Source organism: Lynx canadensis, chromosome A2 (assembly GCF_007474595.2).
Source record: "Lynx canadensis isolate LIC74 chromosome A2, mLynCan4.pri.v2, whole genome shotgun sequence".
In the NCBI taxonomy this organism is placed as follows: Eukaryota; Metazoa; Chordata; class Mammalia; order Carnivora; family Felidae; genus Lynx; species Lynx canadensis.
In genome coordinates, this window is record NC_044304.2 from 856569 (window position 1) to 874900 (window position 18332).

Genomic DNA, 18332 nt, shown 5'->3' on the forward strand with positions numbered 1-18332 from the left:
ACTAACGCCCGGCCCTTGGTTCCAGAGCGCCAAGAAGGCAAAGAAGCCCTAGGGTCATGCTGACGTCGGAGGGACACCGCTTGAGGCGGAGGCCAGGCTGGCAGGAAAGCCCCGGGTCGGCTGGGAACGCCCGGCCTGGCCCTGGAGCGGAAGTGCGGTCAGTGCCGGTGGGGTGGGCCGGGCCGAGTCAGGCTCAGGGGGCTCTCAGCTCTGATGTCCCAGGAAACCGGGGCGGGGGCTCAGATGGGGAAAGCGGGGGTTGAGGTCTCAAGGAGCTTGACCCACACCTCCCAGCTGCAGACCAGAGCGCCAACCCTGTGACCCTGACCCCGGGGTCTGGTGCAACCTGCGTCGGCCTACGGGGGCTGTGCCCAGCCTGGGGGGCCCAGGGGCTCCCGGACGCCGGTGCAGGAGCCAGACACCCCAGCAGACTGCCGTTTCTTCCAGGGAGTCCGTTGCCAGAGTGTGGCCCCCTGCCAATCGCCAGGCGGCAGGGCGGGGACTCTCTGACCTGGGCCCCCAGGGTGCCCCCCGAGACCCCATCACACTCAACCCAAGGTGCCTTGCCCACAAGTGCCACGTGGCTCTTACAGGAGGAATCCAAGCTAGACCCGAGAAACAATGTCCTGGATTCCTGCATACCAGCTGTCACAGCTACGACCTCCAGCCTGGGGGCCACCCCCTCCCCCCCGCTGACGTGCGGTGGACCCCCAGAGGGACGACCCCGAGCCCGGGAACGTGGCACGTGGGACCCCGCGACTCACCGAAGACGGGAGACCTGGCGGCACCTTCCGGACCTTCTTGGGCTGTGTGTCTGTCAGGAGCAAGGGGAATCAGGGGTCCTCAGGGCGCCTCCTGCCCCCACCGTGTGCCCAGGTCTCTGCTCCGTCCCTCCCTGCCACCTTCCTGGCTCCCGCCCTTGCAAACTCGCCTACTGCCCAACTCAGGGACCCAAAATCTCTACGTGCAGGGCTCATGCGGCCACTCGGGCACGCAAACCACAGGGACAGCGTGAGCCACCAACACACGTGGCCCAGCCGAGGAGGAACCGGGCAGCGCCCTGCTTCTGGAAACCGGGTCCTCCTCACGGCCGACTGAGTGCCCGGAGTCTTGCATCTTTGGGTCTCGTGGGTCCTGCCGCCATTTAAAGCGTCCCCAAGCACGGTGCCGCGGTACGGGCGGGTGTCCCCAAGCGTGACAAGGCCACGATGTGGCGGCAGGGAAAACCCGCACCGGGCGGGTCACGGGGCTGCTGGCCCAGAGCCGAGCGCCGAAGGACCAGGAGGAGACCCTGCACGAGGCGTGCCCGGGCAGACGCTCCCAACGCGGGGCCCGAACGCACCCGCTCCTTCCCCGCTACCACCCGTCCCTCCAGCCAGGCCCCGCCAGCAGCTGGGGGGTGGCGGGGTCCCCACTCACCCAGTCCGCTCTCCGCGGCTCTCCGCCGAGGGTGGCCGGCGTAGGAGTAATACTGGGAGCCACCCTTGGTGCCCGAAGGGGACAGTGGCCCCGGGCTGCTGAGGGCCAGCTCGCTGGGCAGGAAGCCAGCCTGGGGGGAACGAGAGGGAGAGATCATCGTGGGGAGCCGGGCCGGCACCTGGCCCCGCTGCTCGGAGCCGCCCGAGGGGTGCCGGCGGCCCTCAGCGGAGCCCCTTCCTGCCCTGCTCGGCACGGTCCCCTCCCGACACCGGTCCCGTTTCTCTGATCTGAGACGTGAGCGACCGTAAGCCTCAGGCTCTTTCCCAAGAGGGAGAAAGAAAAGCCGCCAGCAAACCGCGGCCCTTCTAGGACGCCGGGCGTCGAGGCGTCAGAGAAACCTGGTGGCTTCACTCTGCGCGTTTTTTGTTTTTTTAAAGGTACCGGCTTCGGCTTCGTTTTGCGCGTGTTAATTTGAAACAGACTTCCTCTCCTCAAGGGCAGAAACGACCAGGGTTCGAGCCGGTTCCGCAGCTCAGGTGAGCGGCCGCTCCACGCCTCACCCTTCCTGTCTATGCGGCGGGCACTCTGGCTGCGCCCACAGCGCACGGGGCCCAGCGGCCGGCTGGCCCTCGACAGCTGCACCCGCTACCGCTCCTGAGGGGACACGGCACGCGGACAGGTGGCACCAACCGGGACGAGGCCCGGCCGCACCGAGCTGGAAGAGTCCCAGGCCGGGGGCCACACTGGGACACGGGGGCTGGTCACTGCCGCCCTGCCTCTCAGCTAGGTCAGCGCGGTGGGGCTTTCACCTGCGCCGGGGGCTCCCTGGGAGGCTGTGGGAGACCCAGGGCCAGCCTGAGAGGCGGGGGGGCGGGGGGGCGTGGGGGGCGGGTTGCAGGCCGGCCTCAGCGTCCCCGCCCGCGACCTGGGGGTGGCACAGGTCTCTCAGACCCTCCAGCCGTGCACGGTGACCCCCGAAACCATTGTTGCCCTATAGACTGACCACCCCAGGTCGGGGAGCCACGGGACAGGGGCCGCGGCCTCCCCGGCACCCCCTCGCCCGGTCCACACCCAGCCTGCCGGCCTCCCGGGGTCTGGCCGTACTGCAGCCGACCGGCTCTCGGCTCAACCAGGGAACCTCCTGCAGAGGAGAAGAGGTCCGTGACGCGTCTGTTTACAGTCACGGCCCCGGCGGGGGAGAGGCGGTGGGGCAGACGCGTGACGGGAGCCCCCTGCTCCACTCTCCAGAGCAGCGGACCCAGCAGAGGGGCCCTGGCCCCAGACCTCACCTGACTCAGGCCGCCAACACCCGCATCTCTCCCGAAGGCAGTGTATGCGCTCCGCTCGCTGCCCTTGCCTGGAAGAGAGAAGAGTCACTGGGAGCTGACCCCGGGGATGGCGCGTCCCAACGGCTGACCCACCGCCAGGCACGTGCCTGCACACAGCAGTCACTGGATCGGTGCGCAACACCAACAGGGCTTTGGAGGAACCCTGGTCCCCCCCGTCAGGCTCGGGGACGACCAGAGGTCTGGACAGACGCTGTCCCAAGATGACCTGCAGAGGGTTTGGCGAACCGCTGGGGGCCCCCGCACGTGCTGCCCCCGAGGGGGGAACGGCAGGGATCTGCACTTGGCCTCCGTTTTCTCCATTCACGGTCCCGAGGCGTCCACTCCGCAGAGTGCTGGGCTCCCAGGGGACAGGCCGGGGTCCCGTGCACCCGCGAGCTTCAGCACCAGGGCCCTGGGCTCCACCCAAGCTCCTGAAGAGCGTGCGGCGGCCCCTGTGTGGGCAGGCAAGGCCCGGACCCGGGGGGACGCAGCCTGCCCAACGGTACCAATGTCAACGGAGGCCTGGACCTACCACTGACCTGGCCTCGCGGAGGCAGAGGCCCAGGCTGATCAGGACCCGAGCCCCTTAAAGCTGATTCAGGCTGAAGCTGGGCGCTGGTGACGACTGAGTGGAGACCACAACCTGCCTTGACGTGAGCGAGGCATTCAAGTGCTCGGCTGACTACTGGGTTTCCTCTCAAGCTACAGGAGACCGTTCCCCAGTTCCTTTATACAGAACTACGATTTCAGCCCAGCTCCTGGAGCAGGTGCTGCTGGGGGGATGCCCCACGGGCTATGTCCCCAGTCCCACCTCCCCAAGACCCAAGAGGCCAGAGGGGGTCCGTCCCGGTCCCGGGAGTGAGCGGTGGTGCCCTGGCTCCCGTGCCCCCGGGGTCAGCAGGGCAACAAGGCCACGGCTCTGGGCTCGGCCCAGGAAGGCGGCTTCCCTCCCAGACTCTCAGCTCCCCTGCAACAGGGCTGGGGTCCGGGCCCTGCGCACAGCAGGCACCAAACGGGGGCTCCCTGGGAGGCAGGACGAGGCTGGAGAGGTGCGGCCACGAGCCCCGTGGGCCCAGAGAAGGGACCTAAAGCTGTGCGCCGGGCCCGCACATCAGGGTGGGAGGACCGCGGCCTCACTGCGGAGCTGGACGGGGCGGCCTGGGTGCCACGTGCTGGGCCTGGGACACAGCTGGGCTCTGGGCCCTGGTGACCAGGCCTGGCCGTGGGAAACTGCCCACGTCAGGAAGAAGCGGGAGGAAGGAACAGGCAGAAGGGAACCGGCGTCCCGGCAGGTGCACAGGCCACCCGAGGCCACGTGCCGGGCCAGCCTCCACCCGCCCGGTCTGGGAAACGGGCAGACTCCCGCCGCACAGCGTGTCCTCGGACGCTGCCCCCCACTCCCTCCACAGGCGCCGCGCACCCTGTCGTGGGGACGTGCACGGCCGCCCGTCCACCCGGGCCCCGGGGGTCCCAGGGGCCGGTACGGAGGGCTTCTGTGAGCATCCCAATCCCACAGTCGGGACACCGAGGGGACAGTACCCCCCCCCGGGTCCCAGGGGGGAGGGACCACCTCCGTGAGTTGCCGGGACCCCGAGCCCATTCTCCCGTGGCCACCAGGCCATAACCACCTGCGTCCTCGCTCCAGGAGAGCCCCCTGCAGCACGGTGCCTGGAGTGTGCCAGCCACACCCGGGGGCCACACTCGAGCACGGGGGGGGGGGGGGGGGGGGGGGGGAGGGGACCGTGTGGCACACTCACCCGCGAGCCCAGGTCCCAGGAATGTGGACGGAGACAGGCTGTCGTGGGGCTCAGGGAAGTGCGTGCCTTCGCCGTAGGCCTGTGGAGAGACGCGCGGGCGTGAGGGGTGCTGGGGAAACTGCTCCGGAAGCAGGCGGCTAGTGAGTGCCCGACTTGGGACTTGAGCCCACGTGTCTGAGCCCAGAGCCACGGGAGACCAGGCTGGCACGTGACTTCCCCGTGAGCCTCAGTTTCCCACATACTCCCCACTCTGGAGAGGAGAGAGCCAGGTCTCAGGCCTCACAGAGGTTCCTTACCCGGCTGGGGTCAAAGGAGGAGCTGTTCTGGTCGCCGGTGCCCCAGGAGCCCGAGCCGGGTCGGTCCTCGAGACCTGCAGGGCAAGAGAAGAGAGTCAGGGTCCCCGTCGCCGCCGCTCGACTCTAAACGTGGCTTTGGTCCCCACCGCCTCAGGGACAAGCCCTCATTCGACTCGGCAGGTCTTCTGGGCCCTTCCTGATCCAGCCTGGGCCGAAGCCCACCTGGCCCCACCAACCCCAGCGCTGCCCCCATTTAAACTGCTGACGGGACGCCTGGCCGGCTCAGTTGGTCGAGCGTCTGAATCTGGATTTTGGCTCAGGTCGTGACCTTATGGTCCCGGGATCAAACCCGGCGTCGGGCCCTGAGCTGAGCACGGAGCCTGCTTGGGATTCTCTCTCTCTCTCTGCCCCTCTACCGCACCCGTGTGCACATACGTGTGCTTTCTCTTAAAAATAAAATCTTAAAAAACGAAACAACTGCTCCTGGTGGGAAGCGCCCCCAACATCCCGGCAACTAGCATCCCTTCAGACCCACAGTTCAGACTAATTCTACCAGCTACCTCTGCTGGCAAACTCCTACCCGTCCGTCAAGGCCCCAGCCACTATGCCCGCCCCGGGCAGGGCCCTCACTCTCAGAGCCTCCTCCCTCCAGCCCCTAGTTTCTCCCTCTAGCCCAGCCCTGACCGCAAGGGACCGGGGCCTCTGCATCAGGCTTAGTCCCTCCTGACCCTGAAGAAAGGTTCACGAGGACGTCAGTGAACGGGTGAAGAGTGACAGATAACCTCTGGTCTCAGGCAAGCGGGAGGCTCTCCCTTCCCACCACTGACAATTCAGGAGCGGGGGGGGGGCCGTTCCTCGGTGGAAACAACAGCACAGCCGCAACCGACTGCCTTCCAGACACAGGCCGGCAGCCCCTTAAGGGTGGAGTGGAGCCCCGGTTAGGTCCGGGCAGAGACAAGGGGCTGCTGCCAGCCCGGTGGACCCCCGAGGCCGACAGCGCAGGGGGGTTAGCCAGAGAGGCAGAGGACCTGGGTCTGTAGCAGTGGGGGGTGGGGTGGGGTGGGGTGGGGCGGGGAGGGACCCTTATCTCCCCTAACACTCCCAGGCACCACCCAGTAGGCACAGACCCTTAAGGACCGGGGCTCTAAAGCTCACTGCCTGACAAACACATGCAGAGAAGGCTGGGGGCCCCAGACTGGCCCCAGGACCACTCTCCACGTGCCTCAGTCTCCCTCCTGTGTAAACAGGAGGAGTATGGACAGACCCTACTCCACAGGACCCGAGTCAGGCTGGAGGGTGACGGGGTGGAGGTTTGTGCCCAGGCCCTAAGTCTCAGCCAGGAGAGCCACCTCAGTGGCCCCGGGACCCGACACAGCTGGACTTTGGGGGAGGCTGCAGGAACCCCAGCCCGGATCCTTCCGCCAGCCCACCCAGCCTCCCGCGCTCGTCTTGACCAGAAACTCCTTTCAAATTTCACCCTATTGCGGTGCCTTTGTGTTAATCGTCTCTCCCCAAGCTGGTGTTTAATTGCTGTTGATTTGCATAATTATGCATATTAATCCCTCGGCCTAACGAATATTCATATAGCCCACATACGTTTTATTTTCTAATCAAAAAATCCCAACGCGATTGCAGTGGGGGGCTGCCTTGGCTGGGGTGGGGGCGGGGGCACACCCACAGGGGCTCCCGCGGTCCGGGGGTCTACCCAGCGTTTGCCACCAGGTTTGAGGGTCTGTACCTGAGGTCCCGGACCCCTACCTGGGCTCTGGGAACAGAGCGGCCGGTGAGGCAGGGCGACCTGGGGCAGAGTGCCAGCAGCCCGAGCCTCAGTCTCCTTCTGCACCCAACTTGCCAGTTACCCACCCCTTCTGGAGCAGCCCCCACCCGCCGGGGCATCCACAACGTGCCCCTGGAGGCAGCAGACCCCGCAACAGTGAGCAAGGAGGCCACATCCGAGACCACAGCAGAGCACGTCGGAGGAAACAGCCTCGGCACCCACAGCCCAGCCCCCGCGAAGCCCGGCAGCCTGAGGGGCACCCCAGGACCCGTTGCCCAGGGACTTGCACCCACAGAGCCCATGAGCTCTGGGCAGAGGTAACGGGTGTTGTTCTGTCCTTTCTGGAAAAACCCCTCATGGGCCGCTGGCCTCCCCTCTTCTAACGGTGACAAAAACGGGGACGGCCCCTCCCTCCCCCACTGCATGTGATTAATCATACACTTTAATAATCATCATGAATATTCATGACACCCCTCGTTCGTGTTCTAATTAAAACGTACTAATAGAATAAAATGCTGCTGTCAGACTGCAATTTTTTTTACGCCTTTTTTCTTTTCGGCTGCACGGGGCCAAGAGGCTGCCTCAGACTAGAGCAGGAGCGGGACGGGACAGAGCTGAGGGTAGGGGTGCCCCGCCAGGGCCACGTCTCGGGCCTGAAGTGCCACTTAACCTGCCTGGGCTGCTCTGAGGACAGGGGACCGGAAGCGCGGGGGGGGGGGGGCTTGGGGGGGCGGGGCGTGGTGGGCCCTTGGCAGACCCTGGTCCCCACCTGGCGACACGGGGCGGCAACGCTGGTTGGGACCCAGTGGCCCATGGCATGTGCTGGATTCCCCACAAACTGGGGTGGCATCCTGCAACCCAGGGACCCCCACAAACCCCTTCTGCCTGCTTTTGGTAAATAAAGTTTTACTGACACGTGACCACGCCTGTTTGTTCCTGCAAAGACAGAACAGATTAGCTGCTGGCCCTTCATGGAGAAGCTCAGCCAACCCCAGCAGGAAGGAAGATTCCTGAAGCTGGTTACTCTGTACAAAGAAGCCTGACCCACAGATGTCGGGACCGGGCGCGAGGCTGGGGCGTGGGGCAGGCAAGACCCAGGTGGTCGTCAGCCCAGCTCAGGTGCCCGGGGGGGGGGGGGGGGGGGGCTCAGTCAGTCAGGCATCCAACTCGGGCTCAGATCACGATCTCATGGTTCCTGAGTTTGAGCCCCGTGTCGGGCTCTGCGATGTCAGCACAGAGCCTGCTTAGGATCCTCTCTCTCCTCTCTCTCTCTGCCCCTCCCCTGCTTGTGCTCGCTCTCAGATTAAATGAACCTAAAAAAAAAAAAGACGCCTTAAGAACCACCACTTGGCAGACGCTCGGGAAATTCGCCCTCTCCAGCTCCCCAGGCGGCCGGTGCACGCTGGGCCCGTCAGCCCCCCTTGGGCCCTTCTGTCTCACCATCAAAATCTTCCCAAGCCGGGGGCTCGTCGGGCAGCACCGAGGGGCTCGTGTGGGGGCAAAACCGACACCAATTTGGACTTGGAGACTGGGGCCGTGCACTCCCACGAGCCAGGGGAGGCCTCTCTTCCTGGGATTTTGGGGGCTAACCCTTCAATTCCCGTGTCATCCTGGAGCTGGAGAAAAGCTGCGAGGGGCGCAGTGGGCCGAGGCCTGAACCCAGGCTCACTTAGCCTCCGCGTTCCCGGCCCTCTGCTTCATCCTTTGCCCTGTTCATTTGCAGGAACACTTGGTTTTCTGGGCTGCATGGTTTCACATTTCAGTAAGGTCTCCAGGGCTGGCCACGACCGGAGACCACCTAACGCCCCCCACCCCCTGCTGTTTTCTGGAAAGGAGGAGACACGGCGTGGAAAACAGCAGCAGCAGGAGAGCCCAGCAGCGTGCACACCCCAGGCACTGACGTTCCCACCAGAGGCACCGGGTTCTGGGCGGCTGGGGCAGGTGCCCCGAGTGGGGGCAAGAAAGCGGGGCCCCTGCTCACAACCCGTGAGCAAGCAGATCGGAGACGGACAGGGAATTGAGGCCACGCCCCACCCTTTCCAAGACCAGGAGGACCCCAAGCCAGGGGCTCTGCCCCCCCCCCTGCCCCCGGCCCCAGCAGCCCGCAGCCCTCCTGTGGATCCCACTCGTATGTGATGCACGGGGAAACGGGGCCCCCCGCTGCAGAAACTGGGCCCCCCGTGGATTTCAGACCCGTGACCGACTCCTAACGGAAAGACCCTCGTCCTGCTTCAGGCTCAAGGGGGACCCATGGGGCATCCGAGTGTGGGGACGGGAGAACCTCCCCAACCTGGGGCCTCCGTGCGGGAAACGGACACAAAACAGAGACACGCGTGGAACACGGAAGAAAGACCAAGATTCCGGAAGATCCGCAACGTCAGCAGCAGCCACGAGGCACCCTCAAGGGAAGGCCCGGAGCTGGCGCGGCTCGTGGAGACGAGGTTTCAGGGAGACAGAAAGCCCGCAAAGTGGCAGCGGTGGGAAGGACGCCGCGGGAAGGCAGGAGGGACGGGGCTCGGGGACCATGCACGGAGGGACGTGGCGGGAGACCCACGCCCACAGAGCTGGCCTTCCGCGACACCGGACTCCGAGGCGCAGCCGACCAAGCATTCCTGGGCCCGGACCCCGAGGGCTCGCGGACGACCCCAAACGGGACGGGGACGAGCACCGCACACGCGGTCCTGAGCGCAGAAGACGGGCCAGGGCGGCCCCAGAGACGTGGGCGCGGGCGGCCGTCAGCCAGGTGAACCCGCGCGAAGGCAGCGGCCGCCTCCCGGCCTCGCGGGGGCATGAAGAGCCCAAGCGGCAGGGTCGGCGCCCCAACGGCCGGGCAGCCCCACAGGACAGGGCGTCCGGTTTCCCCGCTGGGAACGGGAGCTTTGCCGCGGTATTACAAACCCCGGAACAGCCACCCGCGGGGCCGCAGACGGCGCGACCTCCCAGAGCCGATTCCAGAAGGCACACGCCCGCCAGGAGCACGGCAAGGAGAGAGCACCAGGGCAGGAGGGCCCGCGGAGCGCAGGGCGGACGCGCCGGGCAGAGCCTCCCGGGTGTGTCGGGACGCGCGTGGGGAAGCCTGGCTCCAAGGTGCCTTCCCGGAGGATGGGCCGGATCGCCCACGAAAACCCCACAGAGGGAGTTCCACGGGCCGTGCCTCGCGGCGGCCGGCACGCACACGGGCCCGACCCACGGACGCCGGAGAAGCCGGCGCCGTGCCTGGTCCTGGACGCGACACGCGTGGAAACCGCGATCGGGCTGCGCGTCACACCTCTAGGCCGCGAACGACGACAGAGCAGCCGCCGTGGCAACAACAGGAGGCTCCGGCCACACCCGGCACAGCACCGGCCGCCTCGCGTTAGGCAGTCGCGGAACGAACACCCGCTCCCTGCCTGGAAGCCAAAGGTCTCCACGGGAGCCTGACGCCATGAGCACCTCTTCCAGACAAACGACAAGTGGGTCTAAGAAGTAACGAACGAGACGTGCATTTCGGTGGCCAGCGGAACGAACGCGCATGCGCACACACAGCGAGCGGGGGAGGGGAAGAAGTCCGGGGGAGAAGAGCGGTCCGACGGCAGAACCAAGTCTGGAGGAAAGTGAACACGACGAGAGAGGAGGCAGCTTAACCGAGGACGAAGAACGAGAAGGAAAACCAAGCAGGCTGGGAACCGAGATGGGGCCTGCCTGCTCACACACCGCGACCCGTGGCCGCGCAGCTCCTGGAAGGCTAACGCGTTAGCCACCTTCAAACGTGTCCGAAGTGAGATCTTCTCCTGAGAAAACGCCACAGTTGACGGGAGGCAGGGACACAACCTCAACAGGCCCATCGCTGCAGGACCAAATGTGGCTCGAGAAAGCATCCAAGGCAAAGAGGGCGGAGGGTGGTTCCCCAGCGCCCGCGATCCCGCCCGTCGGAGACTGTTCCCGAGCCGGGTCCAGGCACGGGCCCCACGCACCTTGGGGACAAGGGCAAAGTGAGGAACGTCCCAGGGGAGAAAAAGGGCCGAGGACAGTGCCAGGACATGGCAGAGGAGGACCGCCGAGGGCCGGACCACGACGCCCTGACCACACTCACGGATGGCCACGTGTGACCAGAAGGCAACGCCCCGAGACTGATAAACACACACACACACGTGCGCACACGGGAAGATCTATCTCAGAGCCACAGCCTGCATCAGACCCGGCCCCGCTGACGAGCCGACAGCAGGCGCCGGAGGATGGCCCCGCTGCACCCAGAAAACGAAACCCAGGCAAAACTGCGAATCATTAAGGGTGTCGACCCGGTAGAAGCAAACCACACGGAAACCCCTCCGACACCTCGACGACCCTCACCGGAGGAGCAGGGGCGGGAAAAACAAAAGCACACAAGAACCAACCGCCCCATGCTTCAGCTCCCAAGGTTTATTCTCTTCTTTTAATATTTTATTCACTTTACACTTGAGAGAGACAGCGCGCGCATACGAGCGGGACAGGGGCAGAGAGAGAGGGAGTCACAGACTCGGAAGCGGGCTCCAGGCTCCGAGCCGTCAGCACAGAGCCCGACGCGGGGCTCGAACTCACGGACCGCGAGATCGTGACCTGAGTCGAAGTCGGACGGCTCAACCGACTGAGCCCCCCCAGGCGAACCTCCAAGGTTTATTCTTAAAGCCCTAAGGGTCAACACAAAAAACCTACACGGACGGGGAAGGAACCCGGGAAACAGTGCTGTGGAGACAGCTCCTCCCAGAGTCCCCGTGAGTTTCACAGGGTGGGGTGGGAGCGGGCGCGAAGGGATTATTCCCGAGAGTCTGCGGAGGCACAGCTGAGGGGGGACCGGGGCACCCCGGGAGCACCGGGCGGCCACAGACAGTTCACGGCTGCCCCGCCCGCCCGCACCCGAGGACGCGCCCTTCCAACCACCCTGAGGCGTCCTGGGCCCGAGTCTCCCGCTGACACACAACACGCTTCTCTCCGCTTGATCCGTCCTGGCGAGTGGTCCTTCCCCCGAGCACGACTCTGGCCATGCCCGCGAGTCCACCCCACCTGCGGGTTTGAGTGCCGGCTTTAACCCAACAGGCAGGTTAGAAGGAATTTCAGCCTTTCGGAGCGGCCAGACCTTTTCTACTTTCCAGCCTCTTGTCTCCTTCTCATTTCACTGCCCTGTTACCACAGAACACGGTCTGTGCTCCCGTCTTTCCTTCTCGTTCGTCAGATGTTGCACTGTGACCGGTACGTGGTCAATCTTCACAAAGGGGGTGTGGTCCGGATGTCCCGGGCCCGGCCTTTCGAGGGCACGTGCTTCTACCAAGGACAGGCCCTCCTCGGAACCACCCGGAAGCTCTTACGTGCCCTCTGCCAGCCTCTCCATCAGTGGCTCAGGCCCGGGCCCGGGGCCGGGACCAGGACCAGGGCTGCGGGGGGGGGGGGGGGGGGGGGGGGGCTGTCATGAGCAGTCCCAAAGGTGAGCCCACATGTGCACACGGCTGGGAACCTAGATCACTAACCGCCCACTTTCGCGTGTCTGACGGCCAGAAGCTTTCCTGCCCTCCTCCAGCGTCCCACACACTCCTCTGCCTGACCCAGCAAGGAGCAGACGCCTCCACGACCCTCACGTCTGCACTGCTGAACGGACCGTGTCGCCTAAGGATTTTTCAGAAGTGGCACCCAGGGTAGGACCCCGCAAACGAACAAGATCCGACAACGTAAAAATAACCGTAAAACACCGAGACACGCTAAAACTCTCCACCGTTAGCGAGCTATAATTAAGAAAAAAGCTGCAGCCCCGGTCACAAAAGACTGACGTCCTTCCTACGTAAAGAACTCTCGCAAATCACACAAGCGGCACAGGGCAGGGCTAAAGGAAGCTGCCGAGAGGCAGCGCTGGGTGGTTTCTCGGGACGGTTAATACACTTGGAGTTTCACCTTCCCTGTGAGGACTCGCGCAGGGTCCAGGCTTTGCGCCTGGAGCGTAGTACGCAAAAACCACCGAAGGCTGTCGTCACCAACACGTGTCATCGCTCCCGGCGTCCCGCTGGTCGGGCAACAACACAGAAGGAAGTGATGCGGCCGGCAACTTGGACGGGTCTCCGGGGAATCCCACTCGGCCAAAAAAAAAAAGCCAATCTCAGGAGGTTCTGTGCCGTACGGTTTCGCACACGCGACGTTCTCAACGTGACAAAACCGTGAGCCGGATGATGGTAAGTCAGCTGTCGCCAGTGCAGTGGGTACAGGCGGTGGGTCAACGGGCCACAAGTGGGGTGAGGCGCACAGGACCCCCCCGCACACCTGTGCAGACACGCGCGTGCACGGCACAGGAGACCGGACGACTCCGTGCGGTACCGAGGTCAGCTCCCGCACCACGGACGAGGCCGCCGCGGGGGGAGAGGGCTGCACTCGACCTCCGGGACAGGTCTTCGCAAGCTCCTGTCCATCGACGAGGACTTCAAAACAGATGACCGATTCCCAAAAGGGCTCAAGACGGTAACGGAAAATTCATCAAGAACTCACGGCCAACACACTTTTGAAAAGTCGGCCAGCCAACCGTCTTTAATCACGTAAACGCCCACTGAAACGGCGGATTCCTGGTCGCCTACCAGGCCGGAGAGCTTTGAGGACAGTGACGGCTGAGCGCAGGGCCCCGGACGGACGTTCTCGCCGGGAGCTCACCAGGGACACCTTCGGCAGCCAGTGCCGGCGCAGCCCTCACCGGGACCTGGTGCGCAGCGTCTGTCCGAGTGCCGGAGACCTACCCTGAGCGCGTGTTCTGTCCCCAAGCGCGCAAAGCAGCAAGCCAGGGAAGCCACGCGGGAACGAGCTGTCCCCTGCCCGGCAAGCACTTCCTGACGCCCCGTGCAGCCGGGCCCCCCGTTTCTGGCGCCAGAGAGCTCTCACCCCAGGCCTTCCCGCAAGGGGCCAACACAAGTATTCGCCCTTTCGGCGTTTTCCCACCCGGATCCTAACCAGAAAATTCCACCTCCGGTAGGCTGTTTCCACTTCCCTCTTTTTTCCGAAACAAAGACCGCGCGGACGGACCCCAAACACGGCTGCCGCCGGACTCCGCAACCACTCACCTTCGACCTGAGCCACGTTCACAGGCCTCCCACCAGGCCGGCACCACGGACCGCTTGCCACACCAGGACGAGGCGGCAGGACCGGAAGCGGCACGGGGCCGGCGCGCCACCAGCCGCTGGCAGCCCCTGCAAGCACACACCCGGGCCTCCCGCTCCCGACAGAGGGGGACCCGCCCCTCTCCCGGGCCTCCAGCGCCAGCAGGGAGAAGCCTCGGTGGGGGCCAGCCCCTGCTTCCGGCTCCCCGGTCCCCCCCGGTCCCGGGCCCAGAGGGTCCCAAGACACACCCCCATCTCTGTTTACAAAGCACTCACGCCCACAAGCTCACTGAATCATCTGGCCACAGGCAGATGCCCTTTTACAGATGAGGAAACTGAGGCTCAGTCATGCCGCCCACCACAGGTGACACAGCACGTCCTGTGCCTGGGGCGGCAGTGAGGAGCGGCCTCGAAGCTCGGGTCTTGGGGCTCCCCGTCCCACGCCCTGGTGCCCTATGCAGTGAGGACTCGGGCCGGAACAACCACAGGACATCCGTCCAGGGAAGGGGGCGGGGGGGGGGGGGGGGACGGGGCAAGACCATCGCCGTCCAAAGTGGTCGGGGCAGGGCCAGAGGGCAGGCCAGCCTGGAGGCGCCCCTCGGCTTCGGGGACTCGGGGCTGCTGTCCAAGGGGACACTGAGGAGAAAAGGCAGCGGGGGCAGCGGCCTGGGGGAGGGGAAGGACGAGGGCACGTGCCTGTGCCGTGCACCTCCTCCCAGGAGGCCCCCAGGGCCTGACCGTGTACCCCCAGCAGAGAAAGGGTAGCACGCCGGCTCCCGGGCGAGGTTTCTAGGGGGTGGGGGCGGGATGGCCTGTGGGGACTTCCGTATCCCAGAGAGGACTCTGTCCAGCCCTGCAAGCCACTTCCTCAGGCAGAGGGGAAGGCCAGCACCGGCGGGGGATGGGAGGACACAGCACAACGTCCCTCCCTTCGTTGGGGGGAGTGGGGGGAGGCTGAGCACAAACCACCCTTGAAAACCCCCTCCTCCAGCCAAAGCACACGGGACGCCCCGACGGAATTCACGGACGACTCCAAGAAAGAATCTTCTATTCCAAATCCCAGAGTCACAGAAAGACACGGTCCTGATCCTGAGACCCCAGAAAGATGGCCAAGTTGCCCAAGTCCTCTCATCTCCCTGAAGGGCTTGCCCAAATCCCACCAAACAGGGTAGACTCCTCGACGTGCACAAGGCATCACTCTGCCCAGAGCCCTCCACAGCTCCCACCTCCTAGACAAAAGCCCAAGTCCTCCCAGAGACCCCAAAGGCCCTGAACAACCTGCACCGGCCCCTTCTCTCTTCCTCTGACACGTCAACCCAGATCCTGCCCCAGGACCTTTGCAAGAGCTGTACCCTCTGCCTTGAACCCTTTGGTCTCCACTCAAACATCACCTCCTTAGAGACTGTCCCCGACCACCTTGGCTTTGAGACAGTCTCCTCCCTGACGCCTCCTGTGTGTTCTTTGAGCAGAAAAGAACCATCTGTCCCTCCCCCCAACCACGTCAGGGGCCTTCAGTGCCCGGGGAGGGTAACCCATTCATCCAGGTTTGCCAAAGACCTAGCTTGAATGCTCAAAATCCCCAATCCCAGGAACACCCCTGGGTCCTCGGCAGGATGGCTGGTCACCCCAGTGTCAGATCCTGTATACGAGAGACTCATAACACAAGCTTGGAAAAAAAAACAGCCAGAAGCTGGGCCTTTCTCTGGACTCACAAGGTGAGCAAGAGTTAGCACAACCTAGATTCCGTGTCTCGTATCTTCTGGACCTCAGTTTCCCCCTTCAACCGGAGACCCAAGGCCCGCTGAGGCCATGGGGACCTGGGAGGCTCCAGTCCTCACCTCACGTGTGCCCCACTGTAACACAGGCCCCCCACCCCCAGCGGCCCGCCCCCAAACACCTCCTCCTCTGGTTCCGAGTCTGAGTGCCTCTGGTCCCGCACCCCCGCCCTGTGCCGCCCCGAGGCAGCGGAGTCCTACCTGAGCCTCCAAACTGGGCACCAGCCAGGGGGGTGGGCCGGCCCTTGCCGTTGGCCCCTGGCAACGGGAACATCTGTGGGAAGAGAGAGAGAAGTGAGTGTGGGGGCTGGGCCGTCCACGGGAGACCCCAGGGGAGAGAAGGCAGAAGGCCCACACTGCACGCAGAAAAGGCCCTTCCAGCAAAGCCCGAAGGCACAGCCCGTGCCAGCGATGGAGATCTGGGAGGGTTTCAAAGCTGTCAGGGCGCCCGGCTGGGGGAGCACACGCCTCGCTTCGGGGTTGGGAGTTTACTTAAAAGATGACCGTTAAAAAAAAAAACACCACCAGAAAAACAAACCCCCAAACCTCCGCTGTCTATGCAGTTTGTCTTGGGGCCGGCGTCACCGATCTCCGCACTTAAAATGGTTTATCGGCCCTTAGAAACGACACCAAGTTTTCCTCAGGTTTCCTCCTGAGGGAGCCGGATCATTCACACTCCACGAGCGTGGGGGCAGCGAGGCGCAGGGAGCTCAGGCCTTCCCCGAGGCCGGAAGCACCTCCCGTGTGCCCCTGACCCTAAGCAGCACGCAGCCCGGCCACTGGGCGGGAGGAGGGTGGCCCGGGCCAAGTGTCCCCCACAAGCCAGATTCTGCACTCAGTGGCTACCCGGGGCCCTCATCACCAGCCTAGGCATCAAGGGAAACTGAGGCCCGGAAGGACAGAAAGCTGGAGGGATGTGGGAAAGGCTGCAGCACCCCCCCACAGGTGACTGAGCGGTTCTCCCTAGCGCCTCCGGCCCCTACCCCACCCCTACCCCCGTTTACCCGATGGGCGTTAAGTCCCTGGAGATTAAACAGCTTAGCAAGATGAGCCCGGAAAACCCAACATCAACAAACCCCTTTGCCACACAAAAACAAAACCTGTCCCATCCCTGCACCGAGTCTAGGTTCTCTAGATTCCACCTAGGGCCCGAGTGATCACGAGTAGGTGGAATCAGGGCCAGGGGCTCATCGGGGACCTGCTGATGCCCCCACCTCCCACCCCCCACCCCACCCCACCCCACCCCCCAGGGGGTCAGGGCAGGGGGCCTGCGGGCAGGACTCTCAGGCCAGCACAGCAAGCCTGGGGAGGGCCCCGGTAAGTGGGGTCCTGTCCCCACGCCCCATTCTACAGGAGGGAAACGGAGGCCACGTGCTCACCTGGCCCCGGCGGGCGCAGGAGCAGAGCCTCATGGGAGGCGTGGAGCCTGGCGTGGAGCCTGGCGGGAAGCAGGTTCTCAGTGGGTCTGCGCCCCCTCCTGGGGGCGTGGCTGTGCTCATTCAACTGGCCCAGCCTCCCCAGGGCCCTGTTCTCCCGGAAAAGGCCCTGTCCCACTGGGTAAACTGAGGCCTGCAAGGAGAGATGGGTTGGCCTGAGCCAGGACCGGAAGTCACCAAGCCCCTGGGAGAACGGGGGCCCCACGCCAAGTGCCTGGTTTGTCCTCTAGGGTACCAGGGGCTCCGCGGATGTGGCACTTGCCACCGGGGCACTGACAAGGCCCCTCGTACCCTGCAGCCTGCCTTCTCTTCCGTGAAATGGGCTCAGGGCCCTGAGTACGTGGGAAGCGGAAACCCCATCACACGAGGGCACCGTGGGCGCACGGGAGCCTCTGCCAGTGCTACCTCCCTCCGGGCTACCGAGCCGCGTCACCGGACGAGCGATGCCCACGGCACGGCCCCGGCCCCTCATCGGCCTGCTCGGGGAGCGCCCGCTGTAACACCGTGGCTCCCACCTTCCTTCCTCCCCTTCTGACGGCCGCCTCTCCCACCACTTCCCGTGACCCGGCCCCGGCGAGCCTCCCCCTTGGAGGTCTTCTCTTCTAGTCTGAACCCGGCTATTTTAAAAAATGTAAATCAGCTCAGTTTCTCGGAGGCAGGCGGGAGGGGGCAGCTCCAGATGGACAGAAGGGGAGGTGGGAGACGAGCCGGGGAGCGGCCTCCGTGCTCTGGCCAGGCCTCCCTCCCTGCAACAGCACGGATGGTGCATGGAAATCCAGCTCCCAGGTCCCTCCGGGGGAGGCACAGAACACCTTAACCCTCAGTCTCAATTTTCTCACCTGCGAAATGGGTTGTGAGCTGGAAACACGTGCGCGTGAGAGATGTTTGGACCCACCAAGCACAAGGGGCAGGGGAACCAGGGGCTCAGGGCTCCTGGACAGATGAGGCGAAGGGGCCAGGTCTGAACCCGTGCCCACCCCCACCCCAGTCTGTTCCAGCCCAATAGTCTGTGACTTGTCAGTTTAACAAAAAAAAAAAAGAAAAAAACTGAACCGCACTCTAGGTTACTCAGCCGGGAAAGCAAAAATAAAACGGGGCTTAAAAATGGCTCAAAAGTACCAGTACGGCCCTTCCGGAGCTGTAGCCCCTCTGTCCCGTGGGCTGTGTTTTTCCACAGGACGGCTGGTGTCGTTTCGGTTTGGGGACTTTTGTTTTCGACAGGCCTCAGTGGCCGGGGCCTCGTACTGGCAGAGGAGTGAATTCACACCGAAAGCACCCTCCCCCAACGTTTCAAATCGGTCTAGCGCTTGCCTGGGAGGTGCGGGAGCGGGACGGATGAATCGTGCGTGCACACGCACGGTGCGGAGTTTCTGAAGAAAACGCTGGCCACCCCGACACTTGGGACAGGTGGCCCACGGCACAGACGGGCAAACGGAGTCCCCTGGTCCTTCACGAGGCGCCC

At 64.5% G+C, this 18332-nt stretch overlaps 1 protein-coding gene across 16 annotated transcripts in view; it reads right to left on the bottom strand.

Moving 5' to 3' along the window:
• Positions 1–18332, bottom strand: part of TCF3 (transcription factor 3) — a 32375-nt gene that overhangs the window by 11280 nt on the left and 2763 nt on the right. For all 16 annotated transcript variants that reach the window (XM_030335883.1, XM_030335873.1, XM_030335865.1 and 13 more), the window contains exons 3-8: positions 15636–15708; positions 4801–4874; positions 4505–4583; positions 2709–2776; positions 1420–1549; positions 765–814 (exon numbers count right to left, since the gene is read on the bottom strand). In XM_030335883.1, coding sequence (XP_030191743.1) covers positions 765–814; positions 1420–1549; positions 2709–2776; positions 4505–4583; positions 4801–4874; positions 15636–15708 — 474 coding nt within the window. The remainder of the gene's footprint in view (positions 1–764; positions 815–1419; positions 1550–2708; positions 2777–4504; positions 4584–4800; positions 4875–15635; positions 15709–18332) is intronic.